Here is a 21,989-nt window from a genome sequence, read left to right on the forward strand (position 1 = left end):
TCTCGCTACTATTTGAAAGGAAACCAGCTCTGGCATGTCATGGACCATAGACTCTGAAATTTCTAATTAAACTTCAGGAAGATATTGTGTTTAAAATCAAGTCTTTATTCAAAAGACAGTAAACAATCATAACTATATAATCTATATACAATCTGTGACAAGGGACAAGTTAAAGACAAAGAAAACATCCCTGCAAAGAATGAAGTTCGGTTCTCTCAAAATGTATAGTGATTTTCCTGGTAGAGGCCAAATTTTAAAATGACCCAGCTGAAGTCGAAGCAGCATTTTGGCTGGCCTATCTACATACCTAGCATTTCAGTCAGTGGCCTGTGGGCCCTGTCTGAGCCTCAGCCCTGTTCAGGGTCTGAGGCTGCAAGGAGGCCTGTGGCCATAGATGACAGATTCCTGCCAGCCCGTATCCACCCACGTGGAACAGCCACAAGACACCCAACCCAGGCAACAGGCCAGCTGCAACCTGTCATCTGAGACCACTGCTTTTCTCTGCAAGAGGCCTGTCATGCACTCCTGTGGCTTCAGACATCTGGGATGGAGTGGTCCATGGTATGGTGGAGCAGCAATGGTGACAACCTGGATATAGGAAAGTGATGGTGACTGAAACTGATAGCTCCTTCTCCCTAGACCTTCCAAGTTGCACCCTATATGACACTTTACCCCCAGTTTTAAGACTTCCAAATCCTCAGAAGTCAACACCCACCCAAGCAGAGAGGAGGAGAGGGGAAGATCGGTCAGCACCCAGGAGCCCAGGTGAGCTCCAGGAGGCAGGGGAGAGAGAAGGCAGAGAAGGGATGGCGGCCTTACTTTTTCACCATGTGCTCGTAGATCACAGTGGGAATGATGGTCAGAGTGATGACATCTCCAGATGTTGCCAAAATCTCCATGATTGCTTTGTCCTAAAGAGGAAGTGAGTGCATGGTCACCCAGGACCAGGATGTATAGTGCAGGATCCTCTGTGTAGAGGTCACCATGGCTGCTGCTAGAGGATACCACTGAAGGCCATCCACAGAACCAGGCTTTCTTTGACCCTGAGCTGGTCAGGTGAGGATCAGGTGGCATCTTGCCTGAGTACAATCATGGGACTTCTGCCTTACCAACTAAAGGTCAGAGGTCCCAGCCCATGATGGCCAGCTGTGTGGAACTGAGATGTAACATGGCCTCATAGTGAGATCCTCAGCCCTCCATCTCCCATCACCTCTCCTGGCCCCACTGACACTTGGGTTCCAGCTCCAAACCACACGGAAAACCAATCTCCAGTGGAAAACATTAGGCACTCCTGTGTCCTCCAGCCTGTTGGCCACCCAGCCTGAGCCAGCCCTACATGGTCCTCTTGCTTTATGTCACTGACTGGTGAGACGACAAAGGCCTGCAGAAGTTACTTAGACCATCAGGAAACTTACAGCTTCCAAACAAATGGTTCCAGACACTCTATCCTGCAGCTGTGATCCCCAGAACTGCTGGCCCATATTTAGGGCCTAGTGACCTTTACTTTACACATATATGTAATCTGGTTATATGTTGTCAAGTCATTCCAGAATAAATAGAAAATAGGACAGAACCAGTGATGGCCACAGTGCAGAAATAAATAAACTATGAAATGACCTCAAAACTAGGTTGAGCAAGGTAGTGCACACCTGTAAATCTGGCACTTTGAAGGCTGATGCAGGAGGATCACTGCAAGTTCAAGGCCAATCTGGGCTACATAATTAGTTCAAGGCTAGCCTTAACTACACGATGAGACTGTCTCAAAAAGACAGGAGGTAAAAAAAAAAGAGAAAGAAAAAGTAGAGAAGGGGCTATTTGGAGCCACTCAGTTGAGTGGCTGTTTCCGAAGAGCCTCACAGGGTCATGGCTTGATAGAGTACCTGGTACATTCACAATGACGCCTGGAGCCCTCTGTGCAGATGAATCACATCTTAGCATGACTGCTCTCCAGAACAGTTAAGATTGAATAACTGTACTACTTTTTTTAAAACTGTACTACTTTTAAAGAGAGATTCACTGATTTCTGAACACCTGATTTAATTTAGAATTGGTATGGCTGTACTTAGTTTTGATTGATTGTTTGTTTATTTTTGAGACACGGTCTTTTGAGACAGGCTGGCCTTGAACTCACTGTGTAGCCCAGGTTGGCTCTAAACTCACAGAAATCCTCCTGTGTCAGCCTCCCTAGCACTGGGATCACAGGCATGTACCACCACACCCAGTACTTAGATTTTTAAGCACATTGGGTTTCCTTTGAACTGTCATGCCTGGTCACAGACAAAGGGGAAAGAGCACAGTAAGAAGGAGCTTAGGCAGATGCAAGGGAATATTTCTTCGTGGCCACAATGCTCATGAGCCACCAGAATGAACCTCTGAGGAGGGTAGGGGAGACTGAAGTACAAGGAAGCAGGCCAGTGACAGGAATGACTGTGCCAGTGGTGAAGTAAAATGCTGCCACCCATGCCATTTCTGTGGTGGAAGTTCTGCCCGATGAGGGCCCGAGCCCTGGCAGGAGAACTCATTGTGCTGGACAACAGGAGCTAACAGCTGCTCTCAGTCAGAGTGACATCAAATCAGGATAAAGTTACTTCTTTATTAAAGGTGAGGATCAGGTGGCATCTTGCCTAAGTACAATCATGGGCCAAACCCAAGATTCATCATCAGCTGTGGTCTCTTTCCCCTGAGAGCCCCATTCCACATCTACCTCCAGAGAACACTGCACCCCAGAATACTTGCTCCTTCGTGATTTTTTTTCCAGTAATGGGATTGAACCCAAGGCCTTTGCACTGAGCAACACACACACACTTCATTTTGAGATAAGATCTCCCAAAGTTGCTGAGTTCCCCAGGCTAGGCTCAAACATGTGATCCTCCTGCCTCAACCTACCAGAGTTATGGGATAATAGGCATGCACCACCATGACCACCTTCTTGATTTTTAAAGGTAAAACACACCACATCTTCCTCCCTTGAAAAATGAACAAAGGCTGGCAGTGAATTTCTAAACAATTTTCTTTAGGAAAAAATACCATTAACTGTGATCAACATAGAAATGGAAGTACAGAGTGATGAGGTGTCCGCGTAGTCTGTAGCCAGCTGGGTGCCTGTGTCTTTACCCCTCTTTCTGTCACACCCTGCAAGGTGAGTAACACTGGCTGATGCTTCAGAGTGCACAGCCTGGGTCTTATCGAATCTCACAACCTTTGGAGGAGGAAGCTGTGGCTGGTGGAGCCACGGTCTATGCAGACAGGAGCCTCTGCAGGGGTTTCCCTAGCACCCATAGTCCCTGTGAGGTGTGATCACTCCTACCTTTAGTCCGATGACATTCTGCCCATTCACCTCACAGACATAGTGGCTGGTGAGGAGCCCGTTCCGGGCTGCAGAGCTCCCTTTGACCACAGATACAATCTTCCCCTTCTTGATGAAGAAGCCGACATGGCCCAAACTGTCCTTGTGCATTGTGACTGTCCGCTGAAATGGCCTGGTAAAAAGGACAGTGAGCTGGACCTGGGGAGGTAGCCAGGCTCCCACAGAGAGGATTCTGGGGCTTTGCCACTGACCTGTCCCGAATGACCATGATGATCTTCTCCGCTGATGCCTTCTTCAGCACCCGGTGGGCTTTGTCTGTGCTCCACCCGGCACAGTCATGCCCATCAATCTGCAGGACCTGGTCACCAAAGCGCAGCCCTACCAGGGATGCGGGGGTGTTGGCCTGGACCAGCTGCACAAAGATCCCCTGGGGGAGGCAGGGTCTTGAGTCAGTTCCCTTGGCCACCCTGAACCCAGCCCCTGCCCCAACCTGTCATTCTCCTAATACTCTGGGAGCCTCCCAGGCGCCAGGACTGCAGCTCTATATGTCAGGTATGAGGGTCACCCTCTTCTCCTGGGAAGGTCATGCTCCAGACCACATAAAGTGAGTCTGGATTCCAGCCCTAGCTAGAGGCTGCACCCACAGCCACTGTACCGCAGTGTCTCTCCTAAAGGCATCTGGCTATCTTGGTTTCCTCTGTCTACAACTCCAGGAAGTCAGATCCTTGGAAGCTGGGGCCAGGAAAAAGAAGGCTCTGAGTGGCAGGAGCCTATGAGGGCCCCGTGGGTTTCTGCTACAACCCAGGACCTGGGGTCTTGAGTAAGGATGCCAGATCTACACTTCCCTTATGAGCACTGCCCCTGGCAGGCTGTGACCAACTGTGTCAGCAGCTTGGAGGGGGGCGGGCCCCTGGGGTTTTCAGCAGGCCCTGCCCAGAATCATCGCCTACTCTTGACCCCGCTGCTTCCGTATTGCCTACCTGGTCGATGGCCCGCAGCCGCAGCCCCATCTTGCCACGCTCGTCCTTGCACAGGTGGATCTCACGCACTCCAGGCTTGATCTCTGCACGACGCATGCCCAGGTTGTTCCCGGTCACCGGTGCCACCATCTGGCCAGTCCAAGGACCAGAGATTGCCTTCTGCAGGCACAGGGGCCAAGAGGTGAGTCCACCCCTGGGAGGCTCTGGGTCAGCATGGGCGGGGGGTGGGTGTAGGGTTGGGCAAAGGAGGACCCCACAGTTCCCAGGCCCAACCCAGCCCTGAGCCACAAGTTACTGAGGAATTGAAAGGGATCGTGGCTACAGGACGCCACTAGGGGGTATCAAAGTCCAACCTTTAAAAATGATCTAGAAAAGGAGCAGCGTGATACAGTAAGGGGGTTCCTTATTTTCTGAGAGAAATTAACATTAAGAAACGATCCCTTTCAAATGCACTTAGGAGTGAGAAGGAAAGGGAGGACGTAAAAGCAGTGTGTTATGTACACATACCAAATAGCCAAGAGAAATAGAATCATTATGCACTGCAAACACGTACAATACTAATAAAAAATTTTAGATAAATTCAAAGTAGAAAAATATTTACAGTAAATGATGAAAAATGAGATATAAAAGGGCTCTTTGTCTTAAAAATATTTAATCCAAAAAGAAATTAATGACAACTTCCTTCTAAAGTACAGAAACAAAGCAAGGGACCTAGTTCTCACTACTGTATGAAACATAGTACTGAAAGATGGAGGCAGTGCAATAGGACGAGAAAAAGAGAAAAGCACAAAGGCACACAGATATATTTAAAAAAGGAAATACAACTGTTCCTATTCATAGATAACATGATGGTGTACTAGAGAATTCCAAGGAAGGACAGCAAAAGAACCACCAACAAAGTGAAAAGGCAACCCACAGAATGGGAAAAGACTTTTACCAGCTACTCCTCAGACAAAGGACTAACATGAAATATATAATGAACTTTAAAAAAACAGGCCCCCAAATTTAAAGACCCAAACTAAAAATGGGCATCTTAAATGAATAGATACTTCTCAGGTGAACAGGTAGAAATGGCAAAGAAATATATGAAAAGAATGTTCAACATCACTGACTCATTGAGAAATGCAAATTAAAACAATTCATCTCACTCCAGAAAGAATGGTGTTATGAAGAAATCAACCAATAACAAATGCTGGCAAGGTTATGGGAGAAAAGAAACCTTTTTCAATTGCAAACTGGTACAGCCACTGTGGAAATCTATATGGCCATTCCTTAAAAACTCAAACTAGCTAGGTGTAGTGGCACATGCCTGTAATTCCAGCACTCAGGAAGCTGAGGCAGGAGGAGGGCCATGAGTTCAAGGCCACCCTGGGCTACATTGTGAGACTCTGCCAAACAAACGAACAAATTCCCTAAAACTAGAGGTTCCATTTGACCCAGCTCTGCTCCTTCTAGGTATCTTCCTGAAAGAGTTAAAAGCATCATACCACAATGATATATGCATAACTGTGTTTACAGTAGCACAATTTGTAACAGCTAAATCTCAAAAACAGCCCATATGCTCATTAGCACAGGAATGGATAAAGAAAATGTGGGGGCTGAGGATTTAGCTTAGCAGGCATAAGTGCCTGCCTTGCAAGCATATGGTCATGAGTTCAATCCCCAGTACTGATAAAAAAAATTTCTTTAAGTTTTAGGAGCCGGGGATTTAGCTCAGTGGTGTAAGCGCCTCCCTGGCAAGCACAAGGATGTGAGTTTGATCCCTGGTACCAAAAAAAAAAAAAAGAAAGAAAGAAAGAAAGAAAGAAAGAAGATGTGGTATTTACACACAGTGGAATACTACTTGACCATAATGAATGATAAACTTGAGTCATTTTTTAGGTAAATGGATGCACCTCAAGACCATAATTTTGAGTGAAATAAATCAGACTCACAAGTTTAAATATAGTGTTGTTTCTCCTGTGTGAGAAAACCAATGGATAAATAGGGAGCAAAACGGAAGGTAGATATTGGAAAGTAGGAAGAACATTTTCAGATAAGAAGGGGAACAAGGGAGGGGGGAGGGAGAAGGGAAGGAAGGAAAAGGGGATTTTTAAAAGAGAATGGAAGGGAAAAACTGAAAACAAAACTTTGCAAGTGAGGAAGAGAAAAAGAGCTAAAGGGAGACAAGGGAAAAAAGAAGAATTAAGATATATTATGTACAGGTACAAATTCCCTGTGATGAATTTGATCATCATGTATGGCAAATATATACTAATAAAAACAAATAAAAGAAGAAAATCCCAAGGAATCTTCAGAAAAACTCCTTCATCTAATAAATGAGTTCAGCCAGGTCACAAGATACAAGATCCACATATAAAAGTCAGCTGTGCTGAGCACAGTGGCCCATACCTCTAGTCCAGCTGCTAGGGAGGCTGAGGTGGGAGGACTTCCTCAGACCTAAGATATTAAGACCAGACTAGGTAACCTAGCAAGACCTGCCTCAAAATTAAAAATTGAAAAATCAATTGTACTCCTATATACTGGCAAGGAATCAGCAGAAACTGAAATGGAAAATACAAACCAGTTGTAATCACTCAAAAAAGGAGATATTTAGGTATAAATTTAACACAACAAAGCCAGGAATGGTGGTGCACACCTATAATCCCAGCACTTGGGAGGGTGAGGCAGCACTGTGAGTTTGGGACCAGCCTGGGTTACAATCCTGTCCCAATACAAAAAAAAACAAAAACAAAACAAAACAAAAAAACTAACAAAACATGCATAGAAATTATATGCCAAAATGACAAAGCACTGAGAAATATGATCAGAAAATATCTAAAGAAACAGGTCATGTAAATCCATAAATTGAAAGAACTAATAAACTTTCAACTTTCCTCAAGTTGAGATACAAATATCACAAAATTTCTATCAAAATGTCAATAAGACATTTCATATAGACAAAGTTAATCAAACTTTAAGTGGAAAGGCAATGGAATTAAAATAGCTTAAAGAATTCAAATAAAAATAAAAACTGAAGAAAATGTTAAATTACAAAATGCATCTATTACCTCTTATTTTTTATTAAAATTTAAGTTGAATACATTTATATCTTAATTATTGGGACAAAGAATAATTAGGTCGTGATAATCAATGTGACTTCCTTGCTCTGGATGTATCTTATAGTACAATCATCAAGAATGTTATCGTTAGCTGGGTGTTGTGACACACTGTATAACACCAGCACTCAAGAGGCTGAGGCAGGAGGATCACCACAAGTCTGAAGCCAGCCTAAACTACATAGTGAGTTCAAGGCCAGCCCATCTCAAAAAACAAAACAACAAAAAACCAGACAAACAAAAAGAGAGGGAAGTGTTATTGTAGAGAAACATCCGAAGTGTCACCAATTTTTTCTCAAGGTCTCATATGTCCTCATCTTTGTTGACTGTCTCTTGTGAGATTCTCATTTGTCAGTGGCTTTATATGGCAGTTCTTCATTGTCACTTTCAACAACTTCATGAAAGCCTTCAGCTTCAGCAAGACTAGCAATTGCACTTTGCAACAGATTTCAAGGGCTCTAGAGGAGGCTGGTGGGTACAGACCGTGATAGATGCTAGCACTGACTGGATCTAGAGTGGGGACTGAGTTTACAAGTGAAATATGTTTTCGGTAGTAACTACTTCTGTATGATGGTTTCATTTGTTCTCTAAAGCCATGCAAATCAGGACCAGTTCTGTTTAACTTGGAGACCAGAGCTGGGTAACATACTCCTGCTAAAGCTCCTGAGTTATAGGTAGCCATTTGTCAGTGCCTCTAAGCTCATACTGGATTTCATGCTCTCTTCGGATCCATCTGGCTCAGGCTAGAGCTTGAAGTCACAAGTCAAGCATTAAAGAAGCCATGAAATCATAGAATCCCAGAATTATAAGAAAGCCAGGGGGAAAGAAGAGATCCAAAACAGAGAGAAAGGGGGAGTCCATTGAAGACCCACAGGAGGGAGGGTTGGGACAATCTGTGCTCTCATTAGGCAGGAGATAAAAGAAAAATACCTACACTGTCACCTTCTGGAATCTGAGGCAGGCTCTGCTGGACTTCTTGGCTGGAGAGAGAAAGACCCATATAGCTGTCCAGTTCTGCCAGGTTTGGGTACAGAACTGATGGAGAAGAGGAAGAAAGGTGTCACACAAGGCCTGTGCTTCGCTCCCCCTGCCTGGCTCCTGCATGCCCACCCATTTTTAGTAAGAGATAGAACCTGGACATGCCATTTATTGTCACAAATGCTGAGTATGCCCAGGATGCCCTGAGTCCCCAGGAACACTTGCTTATGATGTGGGTCGTCACTTCTGTGTCTAAGGTGCCGGGGTTCTGCCTTTGCCCAGGAGCAGCCTAGGATCCTAAGTCCCCAGGTACCACTTTGGTATTCAACTCAGCTGACTTCAGCATTCAATACAAAGACTGCTGGTGCCCAGGCTGTGAAGGGTATACAGATGACTTGGGAGAGGCAGATTTAGAGCCAGGGCAGCCCCAGGGAAGCAGCCTGCGCAGTGACAGAGCTGGAATTGTTCAAGTTTGCTATACCACAACCTGACCTAAAACAAATCCTGGTCTTCTTACATGGTCTCCCATGGTGGCTCCAAATAAGGAAGTTCCTGTGCTCCCTCTAAGTCACTTTTCCCATTGTCCCCTCAGAGGCTTCTGGTAAAGGCAGAAACTGCACAAAGCCCTCACACAGTGGCAGGGAGAGAGAGGCAAGGCCTGGAATGACCAGAGAGGCACAGCCATGTCCTCAAGGCTACCGATGCACACAGGCTCAGGGAAGTGGGGCCCATCCCAAGCCTGGGAGCAGAATCCTCAAAGTCCCAGAACATCATCTAGGGGTAATTATGCTGTGGATGTTCATGTCAGGCCCACTCACCTGAAGGTGGGGAAAAAGCCTGTTCCTGGATGGGCAGGGTGGGCATCCTGGGTGAGGTTCTGGCCTGGACCTAGAAAGGAACAGAGAGTACCAGTCAGCTGTGACCAGCACCCCAGCTGTGACCAGGACTTCCCGAGGCAGGGGAGGCTGAGCATTAGATATGTTGGTGGGCTTGGGGTGGGTGTGTCCGAGGGCCCCCAAGGCTCCGGGTCACTTGTAAAAGTGGCCTCTAACTGATGTTAAGTGAAATAAGTCAGGCACATAAAGATAATACTACATGATCTCATTTACACATGGAAGCTAAAAAGTTGATCTCGACAAAGTATAGAATAGAACAGTGGTTACAAGAGCCTGGGAAGGCTGTGTGGGAGTGGAAAGATGTAGAGAGGATGGCTAATGGGCACAGACAACTGTTGAATAGGAGGAATACCCCCTAAGGTTGGGTAGGAGGGATACCCCCTAAGGTTGGGTAGGAGGGATACCCCCTAAGGTTGGGTAGGAGGGATACCCCCGAAGGTTTGAATGCACAGTAGGATAATTATGGCTGACAACAATTAATTGGTATTTCCCAATAGAGGAAATGATTTTGAGTATTCCTACTATAAAGAAATGATGAATGCCTGAGATGATAGCTATTCCAGTTTTTTTGTTTGTTTGTTTGTTTGTTTTGTTTTTGTCTTTTTTTTTCCTTTTTATCGGTACCGGAGATCGAACTCACGACTGCCTGCTTTAAAGGCAGGCGCTTATGCTGCTGAGCTAAATTCCCAGCCCCTTCCAGTTTTGTTTTTAATGTAGCTTCTGGAAATGTGCATGTTTCTAGAAGGAGGTTTTCCTGGGACCTGAGACCTAACAAATGTCATGATTTATTTGCTGCCTGTGGCAGCCAGGACAGCAAAGCCCACTTCCTAACCAGGGCGAAAGGCCCAGATTCTCAAAGCCTTCTGGGACCACAGGACAGTGGGTTGGAGGAAGAAGGGATTGAGCAGGCAACGGCCATGCCCACTGGCTATCCTATGTGAGTAGCCTTGCTCATGGTTCTGCCATAAGGGACAGAGTCAAAGGACAGAACTGAACATGAGAGCAATGTCTGGGGCTGCCTGGTCTGTTCCATTCCTGCCATGACTCCACTGGCCTTGACCTTTTCTGCCCAGCAGGCCCTGTGGTGGGGACCTGCATGCCCTGGGCCTCCCGGGAATGGTCAGGCTCTCAGTACCCCATACTCTGTACCCTCCAAGGGCAGCCTGCCTTTTTCACGTTGAGGTAAGCCCAGCCCTCCATCAGGACCTCAGGCTCAGAGAGCCTGCAGACTTACTTGAATGACTTGGTCCACCTTTAGGTCCTCCAGAGATGGGTACAGAGCAGACATAGCTAGTCCTGCAGGGAGCAGAGCACAGAAGATGAGAAGATGGAGGATGCAGCAACTCCCACCCTCTCAGGAAGTACAGACAGCTACCTTTTGCCATGTGTGCAATACAGTATGAAAAGGGCAGAGGAAGAGTTATTGTCCCCATTTTAGGGACAGAGCAAGCAGGATTTAAGCCAGTATGTTTGGTTCTTAAGTTCACGGCCTCCACCTACGAATTCCATACCTGCCTATTTGGCTGTCTCTGGGTTTGAAAACACAGACCCAGGGGACGACAGGACATGTTCACCAAGAAAGCCAGGATTAAGGGCCACATCCTTCTCTGCCATGTGTCAAAAGTTGGAGAGACTCGCAAGGGCTGATCACTCAACTCCTAAATTTAATCTAGCTATGGCAGACCAGGCCTAGGTTAAGTGTTTAGACAGCATCACCCCACCATGGCCAAATGGTTGGGACTTGATCATAAAACAGAAAGATCACAGAACACTGGCATTCAATTTTCAGTGTGTCTGGTTTTTTTTTGTTTGTTTGTTTGTGGGGTTTTTGTTTTGTTTTGTTTTGTTTTAATTAGTACTGGGGCTTGAACCCAGAGCCTCTGCACTAGAGCTCCTCTGTACATCACCCATTTCTATCGTCCCTGGCAACTTTTGCTCTTAGCTGACTTAAACTAAGACCCATGGGAATCTATAAAAATACAGGCACAGTGGCTTTGGCCGGGGTGTGGTTCGCTGGTAGAGCACTAGCCTGGCACATGTGAGGCATGTATCTAGACATACGCACAGGGATAGGAAGAATTTAAATGTTCTCATGGGGAACAGGAGATGAAGCTCAGTAGCACTTAAGAGCCTCTAGGTTCAACTCTCAGCACCACATAAAGTAAACTTTTGACAGGATGTTGCTCCCTACAAAGAGGAGGAAGCAGGGCTAGAGGGAATACCATAAATATCTACTGAAACCTTCTAATTAGGACCAACCAATGAACAAGATGTCAAGACCTCAAAGGAACTATTACCTATCAAATATGCTTTTCTTTCTTCCTGGATGAAATGTGTGGATGAATTCTTCCCCTTTACCTAATTTCCCTAGCTATCAAAAGTCCCGCCCTCTGCAGAGCAATCCATTCTAGCCCCTGCCTCACCTCCTTGTCATCTTCAGTTCCTCCTGGACAGACCTCCCAGGCAGAGAGGTCACTGTCCCTTTTACCCAGGTTTCTGCTCTCCAGGACTGGCCCTGGGCCAGGTTCCTACCCTAAACTCAACAGTCCTAGCTGGACTGCAGTTTCTCAGGGTCAAGGTGTGTCCTATTTGCTCATATGACAGGTACTTGTGACAAAGAAATGCCAAGGAACCCAGTGGTGGGCAGGGTGTGCAGGGATGATGTGACTTGAATACCTTCCAGGACCAGCTCTGCTGGGAACCTCGCTGAGTGACCCACAGGCACTGGGGACAGCCTTAGGAATCAGTGCTCTTTTAAGTACCTGCTGCCTTGCCTGTGTCCGTCTAGGCCCCATAGCTCTGACTTTTCTTTTCTTTCTTTTTTTTTTTTTTTTTCCTTTTTATTGGTACCAGGGATCGAACTCACAACTGCCTGCTTGCAAGGCAGGTGCTTATGCCGCTGAGCTAAATCCCCAGCCCTAGCTCTAACTTTTCTAATCTATCATCAGTGCCTTCTCCCATATCTCAGTTTCACGGACTTCTTTCATCTCCCTATCTTGTTTCATAGGACAGCATCCTCCCCAGGGGTTGCTCCCTCCCCTCCTGCTGGTCTCTGCTCAGCAGACACCAGCCCCTTTCACAGTGAAGCCAGGATGTTATGCCTCTGCTTAAAGTCCCTCAGTGGCTCCTCATTGCTCTCAGAACTTAGCCTACATTTCTTAAAGGGGCCACAGCAACTTGCCAGTTCCTCCAGAGACTGAACTGGTGGTGGCCTACAGGTCAGATGTAAACAAATATACAATATTTATTGAACCTAATTTATTTACCTTAAGAGTACTTAACATTTGAATTAGTGGCTTCAATGCAAAACTCAAGATGTTTCATTTAATAATCTAATTTCACACTACTTCTGAAAAACAGGGAAGCTTTGTGGACCTCAGCCTGAACCTGAGTAGCTACAATTGAGGAGCAGCTGACTCCAGAACACCCCAGGACCCAGCAGTCTCTATTGCTCTTACACCTAGGCCACTTTAGTCACTGGCATCAAGTCCGCACAGACTTGTCTGCAACCTCTGCCAACCCTCCAGCTGCTTTTCTTGCCTCCACTTCCAGCTCCAATCACAATGAGCTAGTTTCATGTTCTGAAATGTTACTTTTTATGTGTTCAAGCATGTTAATCCCTCAATCCGCAATACTCCTCCAACCTCTGCTTACTTAGCTAACTCCTAACAATTTTCAAGTCCAATACCAGAGAAGATCCTTCCTGTAGGAAACCTGCCTTGACTTTATGCTCTCTTCACATTCTATTAAGTACTCGCTATTCCTACCGTTGTCTCTTCACTTGTCTGATTGCTTCATTACTCTGAGAGCCCCAAAAGGGTAGAACCCATGGGCCTGCTCATTAGCTGCTGGGCCCCTAACCCTGAATGAAGCATAGAGGCCAAGATGATGCATTCTGCCTGGGTGCCCACTTCCTTCTTTGTAAAGCAAAGTTCTGGTATCTTAAGAACATCTACCTTTGTAGGATAGAGCCAAGGACCGAAGATGCTCTGTGTCCAAAGGCATTCTATGTGCCTCCCAGAGTTGTCTTTTGTCCTTTAAATTTGAATGAGTGCTAATAGTCATCTTTAATTTCCTATTAACTCAATCAGGATCCCTGTATGACTTATACTGTTGTATCATGACTGATCTTAGTTAAATCTGACTCGTTTGATTGCTGCTTATTATTAACAGATTTTATTCATAACAGGTTGCTGGTATCAAGCTGAGGAGTATACACAACTATACTGAAAATGACAATGATTCATTACACTGTGATTTGATTACTACCTGTTTTTGTAGCTCTATACTATCTACAAAGTTGTATTTCTATTAATTCTGTTATGTACTGATATATTCAGTTACACTTTATCTGATGATATAGCCAGTTCTGTTGATGATAACAGGAAACAGCACAGTGACCATGGTAGAACTCTTTATACAGCAGTTTTATAAGTCTTTTTAGTTTTATGTGTCTATAGGAATATGTTTAGTTCTGTCCTGCTTTGTTCTGTTTCTCCCTCTAATATAGAAAGGATAGAAATGCATGTTAAGACTCATGCTTGTGGAAAACCTATAAACAGTTTATGAGAACTGATCTTATGACACATGACGAAATGAACAAATACTTTGAAGGAAAGAAAGGGGCACTGCAGTACCCAGTGCTGATTCCAGAGTGTTATGATGTGAAATCCAGCAATATTATTAATCTTTGTTCAGAATGATTTTAATCTAATAAGTTTTGTTAGGTCTCAACATAAATGAAGATATGTATAAATGCATACATGTCTAAGTGTATAGGATTTATAGCCATATTACTTAGTTTTCGTTGGCAAGTTGAACAGAACTATTTGCAGTCTCCCTGGTTGAATTCCCATTTATATGCTCCACTTTTGTATCTTGAACAACTATTTGTGGGGGAACAATATGTATACATCAACTAGCGATTTATTACTGTTTATTTCTTTTCTTTGAAAGTATGTACTATGTCTGCCCATTTTGTTTTGTGTTTAAATAAAAAAAATTTGAAGGAGTGCTAAAATTTTTAAAAATGACATAAAATTCTTTATCTCTAACTTGCATGAAAAAAAAAAAAATAACATAGCAAGAGCTTGGAGCATTGCAATGCTTTGCCAGGGCTCCCTCTTAGATAGGGTTGCATGTGCTTTCCTCTTCCCCAAAGGACAAGAATTCCCTAGGGGAAGAGGGAGTTGGTTCTGACTTCCTTCAGGAGAGGGGTGGGGAGGTTAGATTGCCTTTACCAGGAAGATTTTTTATTTTAGGACAGTCCACAGCAGTTACTCATTTATCAAAAATGTGCCTTGCCACCAGAATCACACATGAATAGCAGATATGAGTGTAAGTGCCCTCCTTTTTCTTTAACACACAAGAGCAGAGCAGTTATATTTTTGGCAGCTGCCCTCTGGAAGAGCACAGGATCGAAGATCCATTTCCTGAGAATTGCTCCCAGGCCCTTTCCCCCAGCCATCTTCTCTGGGTCCCTACTCAGTACTGGCCCTGACTAGGGGACAGAAGGAGTCAGGAAGCAAGTATTCCTCTCTCCTGTGGCAGCTTCCCATACAGTGGGGAATGGCTTTCTGCCAGGAAAGATGCTCTGTGTCTCATTTAACCATCCAGCATTTCACTGAAAACACCTGAGCATTCAGTATGTGCCAGGCAACCTGGATCTGCTTGAGTCCTGCCGGTCTCTACCTGGAGCCTCAGTGCAGTGCTCCTTCAAGGCTCCTTCAGAGGGAATATAGGTTGGCTTTTCCAGGCCTGCCAACTACTTAGGAATATTTAGTCTTGATCTGCATCTATATTTTAAGTATTATATGACTACTATGTGATTATTTCCTCACACTGAACCCCACTTAACAAGGGCCAGGGCTATGTCGAGATCAACAAACTATTCCTGTTTAACAACACAGTGCCCAGTACACATATGCTGGCAAAAATTGTGATTTAACTAAATAAGTTAGTGATTTCGAGAAACAAACTGGAAATTTGTGCAGGCATTTTTGGTTGGTACAAGGCTGGAGGCACTCAACTAGCATTTAAGAGACAGGGGACAGGAATAGGTCCTTTTTTTTATCATGGACAGAATATTTACTACAACAAATTGGCTTTTGTTTTGCAGTTTTTCAAATGTATCCCGTCAAACCTTCGTGTAGGCAAAATAAAACAAAACGGTGTAAGCTATTTTATATAAGCAGCTTATAATAAACTATACTACTTATAACTACACTATGCAGAAATAGATCTACCAGGCTAATGGAGGGAAGTTATAACTTGCTTTCACCATTTTGGAAAGTCACTAAGGACCTTGTTCACCAGAACAGCACACCCGTGTCTGCCTTGATTCGTAGATGTCACAGTGACCCCACCATCAGAGACAAACGTATTATAGCCTCTGACTCAAGATGTCAAATACGAACTGCTAATAAAACTGTTGGTCAATTAAGTCTGATTTACGTGTATTCTTTTATTACAGATTATTGTCACTTCTCTTTTTTATAACAAGGCATCCTAATTATACTTAACCCGGGGGAATCTTGGCCTAGGTCCAGGAGACACCGGCTCCTCCCTGCGCTTCAATCAGCCTGCGTTGGGAAACTGAAGCACCAGGAAACTCCACGCACTGAGGCACAAGAAGCCTGACGGGGGCACTAGGGCCAATCCTCCACGACCGGACTTGCTGGCCCATCTGCGACAGGATTGCACCAACTCTAGATTACCCACATCAACAGCTCCCTGAACCCCACCCGGAAGCGACATCTCGCCCTAGATAGAAGCCGCGGCGCCTGCGCAGAGACTCCTGTAGGCTGCGCAGAGGGGCCTAGTGCGCATGCGTACTAGCCGCTGGGGTACAGCACGGGGCTCCCGGTGTGCTTCGCGGCTGCAGAGAGCAAAAAGGCTGCTTCCTTGTCCAAGGAAGGGGTAGTTGATCTGGTAGATTACTAACGTCCAATGACTTCTAACTTTTTCCAGGTCCCTGTGATTAGTGCCATCCTCCACCAAAAGAGATCAGGTAAAGCAGCAGATATAAGATGGAACGCTAGGTCGCGCTCTGCATTTCCTCTTTACTGGAAATTGCATGTCAGGTGGGCTTTAAAGTGGATGAATAGGTGTGCCTGATGGCCAGAGCCTGTAAACCTAAAACTCTGGGAGGCGGAGGCAGGAGACTGCAAGTGCCAATCCACACCAGGCAACTTAGCAAGACTGTCCAAAAATAAAAAGGGCTGGGGATGCAGCCCAGTGCGGTAGATTGTGAATGTTTACCCAGTTTTGCTGCCTCTCCACTGCAGCCCAGGATGTAGCTCCTGCCCTTCCCCCATTTTGAAAGTCTAACCCAACTGTTACCAGGATGAATCTCAGACGTCGACCTGGCATTAAAATCTTCATGACTTTGAAGTAAGACAGATACTTTTATGCCGCATGAGTCGTGGATTCTCAGGCCTTCTATCTAGGGCGAGTACAAAGGCCCAGGGTTCAGTCTCCTCAGTGCCACAAGGGAAGAAAAAAAAAGTGGGTGAGTGTACCCTCACTCTCACAGCTCTGGTCTCAGAGCACCACTTGTGGGTGCTGAAAGAATGGAGTGCAGTTGAGCCACTCCCTCCTGACAAAAAGTGCTGTATTGAGGCAGCATTTGGCTCAGGCGAGTGCAGAGCTCCCCTGTGCTTGTTTCTGGTACTGAAAAAAAGGCCTCTGCCTTCCTTTTGGTTTCATAAAGGCCTTCAGGTCTCTGAGTATTTCCTATCCATCTTAATGTCACCATCCTTTCCACCCTGTCACCAGGAGATTCTGGATTGGCCCAGACTCTTGATAGTGTTGAGCCCAGAATGCTCTGCCCCACTGCAGTGCGCCACCCATCAGTGATTGGCCATTGGGATTCTGCTGCCCAGAAGAAACTTTAGTTTGGCTGAGCAGAATACTTCCCGGTGAAATCAGACCCATTGCTTGTTATAAAGGACTCAGGCATTTGGGGGCACAGAAAAGAGGAAACCAGGGAACAAAGTCTGGAGGAAGGGCAGATGTCTGTGGCCATCAAGGATGGAAAGTTCAAGCTGTGGAGTGTGCTATTTCAAGGGTAAGGTGGCCTAGGCCTGAGAGTTGAGCTGCCTTTTGCGTATTTATGACTTCCTGTAGATTGTGAATCTTTACCCAGTTTTGCTGCCTCTCCACTGCAGTCCGACCAAATCTATCCATGGGTCAGCCCAGATACTGAGAGTAATCTTTAGCTCCTGCCTTTCCCCCATTTTGAAAAGTCTAACCCACCTGTTATCAGGATGAATCTCAGACTTCGACCTGGCATTAAAATCTTCATGACTTTGAAGTAGGACAGATACTTTTATGCCGCATGAGTCGTGGATTCTCAGGCCTCTATCAATCTCAGGCCTGACTTCTCCCACAGTCTCCAGTCTCACCCCTCAACCTCTCATGGTTCATTTAATTCATTCCAAGTTACTTGCTTGCTCTGCAACTCAGTTCTCTAGCTCATACCTCCAGCTTTTGGAGACATCTTTTCTCTCAGTCTTGAGTACCATTCAAAGCTTCCTCCTTTTTGTTCATCTTGTGGATTCAAGTTCTGACCCCTTCTCCAAATCTGGCACATAGCCTCAGAGATCAGCAAGCCTTCTTTTAGACCACAGCACCTCATATATTCACCTTGTCCAATTCTTTGTTCAGGACACATGGGACCTGGGAAGAAGCCACTGGGAACCCCACCTGGTGACCTGTTTGTTTCCCACGTGTTTATTAAGCACCTACTGTGAGCAAGGCCTTCATAAGGAATTCCACTGTATTTTTTTTGTTGCTGTCATTATTTTGGGAGTTTGTTTATTTGCTTGCTTGCTTGCTTGTTTTTCTTTCTGAGACAGTATTTCACTGTGCAGTTCAGGCTGGCCTTGAACTTACTTTGTAGCCCATACTGGCCTCAAACTCAGACTGATCCTCCTGCCTCTACCTTCTGAGTGCTGGGATTACAGACATGAGCCACCATGCCTGGCCATCCACGCTGTGTATTGTATTTGCTTATTGTCCTCACTGTTTATAGAATGCCACTCATGTGAATCCCCATTGCAGAACATGGGGCCCAACACACAGCAGGTATAGTTACTGTTTTAGGAGTAGAAAAGCTGACATAGAAGAAATAGAAAGCCTACATCCTAGATACAGTCTTTCTCCCCATTCCCACCTGTGTTTCTAATCAGTAGAAAGTCCTTTGAAAACCCTGGGACTAGAAAGGGAGAAGAAAAAAGCCTTAATGTGGTAAACTGAAAGGTTCCTTGGCTCTTGCAGTTTGACAGTGGAAGACTTTACTTTGTTCTATGCTTGATCTATGTTGTGCTTAGTTTCTGAAAGTAATTGGCTCCTCTGAAAAGAGCTTATCTAACCCTTCTCTCCCAGAGGAATTTTCCTGTCCTATATCACTTTCCATGCTATTATCCCTGTACTTCTGTATTTCTAAAAAAATATAAGCCATAGAAACACCCACAAAAAACCAGCAACGAGGTCCTTGAGAGATCACCAGAGCACAAAGGGGTCTCCAGCCCCCATCTTTGAATTTAAAATAAGTACATTTTGTTCCAAAGAGCTAAGGCTCTGGGACTCCCACTTGTTCCTGTGGACAGCTCATCTATCCTTCAGAAGAGAGTGTGCGGGAGAGATGCGTGGGTTACTGTGGCAGAGAAATAGCTCCTGAAAGGCCAAATTAGCCCAGGGATCTGGTGAGTTTGAAAGGAAGAGGCTGTTGCTAAGCCATCTACATGTAACCTCCTACCCCCAGCTGTACTGCCTGCCGGAGAAGCTGTAAACTTCAAGAAATGCAGATGTTTCCAAATGACGTCTCAGGGAGACAGGGCAGGACCAACAACTTTGGAGGCAGGCTGGACTGGGCTCAGACTGCTTCTGACTTGTGAAACTAGAGCATGGGCAAGTCCCTTTTGAGTGCCATTTCTTTTGTAATACGAGTAATAACATTTGCGTCACAGTTATCTGGAGATTAGATTTTTGAAGAGATAAGATATATATGCAAAGCATTTAGCACAGTACCTAGCACGCAGGCATTCAATGTTAGTGAACAAAGTAAGAGTCAGTCAGTTCTTGAGTAAGATACTTTGTAATGTGAAGCAGGATAAGCCCCCTGACCTTGCAGGTTGTGTTAGGTGCTGGGAAGTGCATGAACCAAGATGGAGAGGAGACAGTGTCAGAAGGTCTGGAAAAGCTTCACTGCAAGGACAGGGCATTTGAGTAAAGGCCAAGAGGGATGGTGGGAAGAGCATTCCAAGCCAAGGGCTCAGCTGTTGCACAGGCCCAGAGAGGAGAGTGCCTGCTATGTTTAGGAGCATCTGATCACTGAGACTATCAGCTATTGTAAGGGGCAGGCAGCAGGAGAGGAGGCTGGAGAAAGAGTGATAGGTACCAGATCCTGTAGGACCTGTAGATCTTGGTGAGGACATCACCATTTCCTTTGGTGAAATTTGAGCCACTGGGGAATTCTAAGGAGCAGAATGAGTGCCATTGTCTAGCTTATGCAGCCCTCCTGACGTGTTGGGATACAGGGGCAGGGTGGCAGCAAGGACCCAGGTGCGAAGCGCTTGTATGTAGTTAGTTACTAGCCGGGACACTGAATGTCACACAGTACATCCCAGTCTAGCCAAGCATGCTCATTCTAAACCCCTTCCTGAGCCCCTGTTCTGTGGGGACTGAGTACATAGTCTCCATTTCCATTATCTCATTCCATCCCAGCTGAGTTATTTCCAGCCTCTACATGAGAACATAATTCTTAGATAAAGCATTTGGCCCAGTTTCCCAGCAGGTTTTTCCTGGTGATAGCAGGAAAGTTGTTGGTAGAAACCACGTCAGAGGTAACAAGAGGGGGCCTGGCTCTGTTTTTTTGGAAACAGGCTGTTTATCCATGGCCTCTCACTTCAGCAGGATGTGTGCTCCAAGAGCATGTCAGGGAGCAAAGTGTGGGTGCCATTGCCTGGGGATTTCATGATAATCAGTAAAGTGAGTGCTCATTCTCCAGCTTTCATTAGAACCAGCCTCTGGTAGATGTTTGGGGCATAGAGAAGGGGTAAGGATATATGTGGGAAGCAGTGCAGAAAATCATTCAGCTTTCAGACCTGGCCCAGATACACTTCACTCCCAGTGTGAAGCATGTTGAAAGTTCCCAAGAAAGTCTGAAGGGCAGAGGCAGGGAGGGAGCGAGTTGGGATGAGACAAGGTTTCGCTCATTCCTAACCCCTACGGGACCCACACTTACCTGCAGGCCACTGCTGGTTTAGGTCTTCTGGCTTCTGCTCAGAGAGTCTGTTTACCTCCCTGGATAGTGGTGCTTTGTCTCAGTTGGTTCCTTCTCTGGGAAAGGTGGTACCGCCCCTTGTTCAGCTGAGTCACCTTGGACTGGGATGGGCCCAGGTCAGGTGCTTTGGTTGAGTCAACAATGCAGGTGACCAGGCCCAAGGAGGTCTTTGCCTTAATGTGGATTTCAAAGTAGGGTTCAGGAGCACAGAGCTGATGTGTGAAGCTCCACAGTGATGATCTGGGTGTAAGCCATGCTTTTTGGCCTTTTCTTGAAATCTGCATTTGGAGACACTGTCATGATAATGTGGGAAGGACAGTGGACTGGAGAGCAGTTTGATAAGTGCCCTGGCCCTTAAAAAGTGGCTGTATCTGGTGACCACATTTCTTCTATAAATCTTTTACAGTGACATTTTATGGTCTGTCAGTATGTTGCTAACTGGAAATCCCAGCACCCAGCACTGCAGGCTGATTAAATAAATCACCATCTATGAGATGGCAAAGTCATTAAAGTCACTGAAGGAAGAAGCTTGGAGGAATTGTTCCTGAGATGCTAATGAGATAATGAAAAATTAGTATTGGTCTGCTGTTGTGTTTTGTTTTCATTTTTTGCACAGCTGTATATCGCAGAGTGACTAGGACACATCCATTCAAATGCTGAGTGTCTCTGGGTAGGGAGATGGAGGAAGAGCCAGGCTGCCTGCCTGCCTGCCTTCTTTTCTCTTCCCTCATTCCTCCATTCTCATTCCTCTCCCCCCCCACCCTTCTCCTCCTCCCTGTCTTTCTTCTTCCTTTCCCTACTCCCTCCCTTCCTTCCATCCTGTCTCTTTTTTTTTTTTTTTAAATGTTGAATATTGAACTCAAGTCCTTAAGCACTTCCACTGAGCTGTACCAACAGGCACAGGGTAGCTTTTCAGTATGCTCTTGCACGTGTTCCATGATGATAATGTGTGTATATATGTGTATCCATATTTGTTTGCTAATGTCTATATGTTTTTAAAGTTAGTTTTTGTTTAAATGCTTGTAGTTTTTGTAAGAGAAAACCAAATTTAAGTTCGATTCTTGTACAAAGGAATTTTGATTGGTTGTTCCCTGGAAAGGGAACAAAAGAGCTGTGAGTTGGATTGAGAGGGGATTTTTTTAATAGCATATTTGAGGGGGGTGACTTAAGTTTTAAAAAATGTAAATGTATTATCTCAATAGATAATCATATGAAAATCAAGTTACACAGAAAAAAAGGAGGAATTTGGTTTACATCCTGGTGAGTTTGGTTGGAGGAGTACAGTCCTATTAGGAATGATGCGGTACACCCACTTGGGAGGGTGAGTCAGGGCTGCCTGCCAATGTAGGCAAGCACACGTCACGGTCGTCATGATGAGCGTGGGCACAACTGCACTGCCCTTAGACAGCAGATAGTGAGTTTAGCCCCACAGAGGAGATACTC

General features: G+C 45.4%; 1 protein-coding gene and 1 long non-coding RNA gene across 2 annotated transcripts; one reads left to right on the forward strand and one right to left on the reverse strand.

The window, feature by feature from the left end:
- Positions 1-84: 84 nt before the first annotated feature.
- Sdcbp2 (syndecan binding protein 2) lies at positions 85-20,648 on the reverse strand. Its single transcript, XM_003476343.5, has 9 exons — positions 20,508-20,648; positions 10,494-10,555; positions 9,182-9,251; positions 8,320-8,420; positions 4,288-4,446; positions 3,559-3,734; positions 3,308-3,479; positions 820-911; positions 85-588 (listed from the first exon to the last, which is right to left on the reverse strand). Exons 2-9 carry the CDS (start codon positions 10,545-10,547, stop codon positions 534-536), a joined length of 879 nt encoding a protein of 292 aa, XP_003476391.2. The 5' UTR covers positions 10,548-10,555; positions 20,508-20,648; the 3' UTR covers positions 85-533.
- On the forward strand, positions 4,346-14,279 carry LOC134476028 (uncharacterized). The gene is made up of 2 exons (XR_010047441.1): positions 4,346-4,468; positions 12,620-14,279. It is a non-coding gene; the product is annotated as an uncharacterized LOC134476028 (long non-coding RNA).
- Positions 20,649-21,989: the final 1,341 nt, after the last annotated feature.

This window comes from Cavia porcellus, unplaced genomic scaffold (genome assembly GCF_034190915.1).
Source record: "Cavia porcellus strain 051 isolate PalLab524CR breed Dunkin Hartley unplaced genomic scaffold, mCavPor4.1 scaffold_5, whole genome shotgun sequence".
Classification (NCBI taxonomy): domain Eukaryota; kingdom Metazoa; phylum Chordata; class Mammalia; order Rodentia; family Caviidae; genus Cavia; species Cavia porcellus.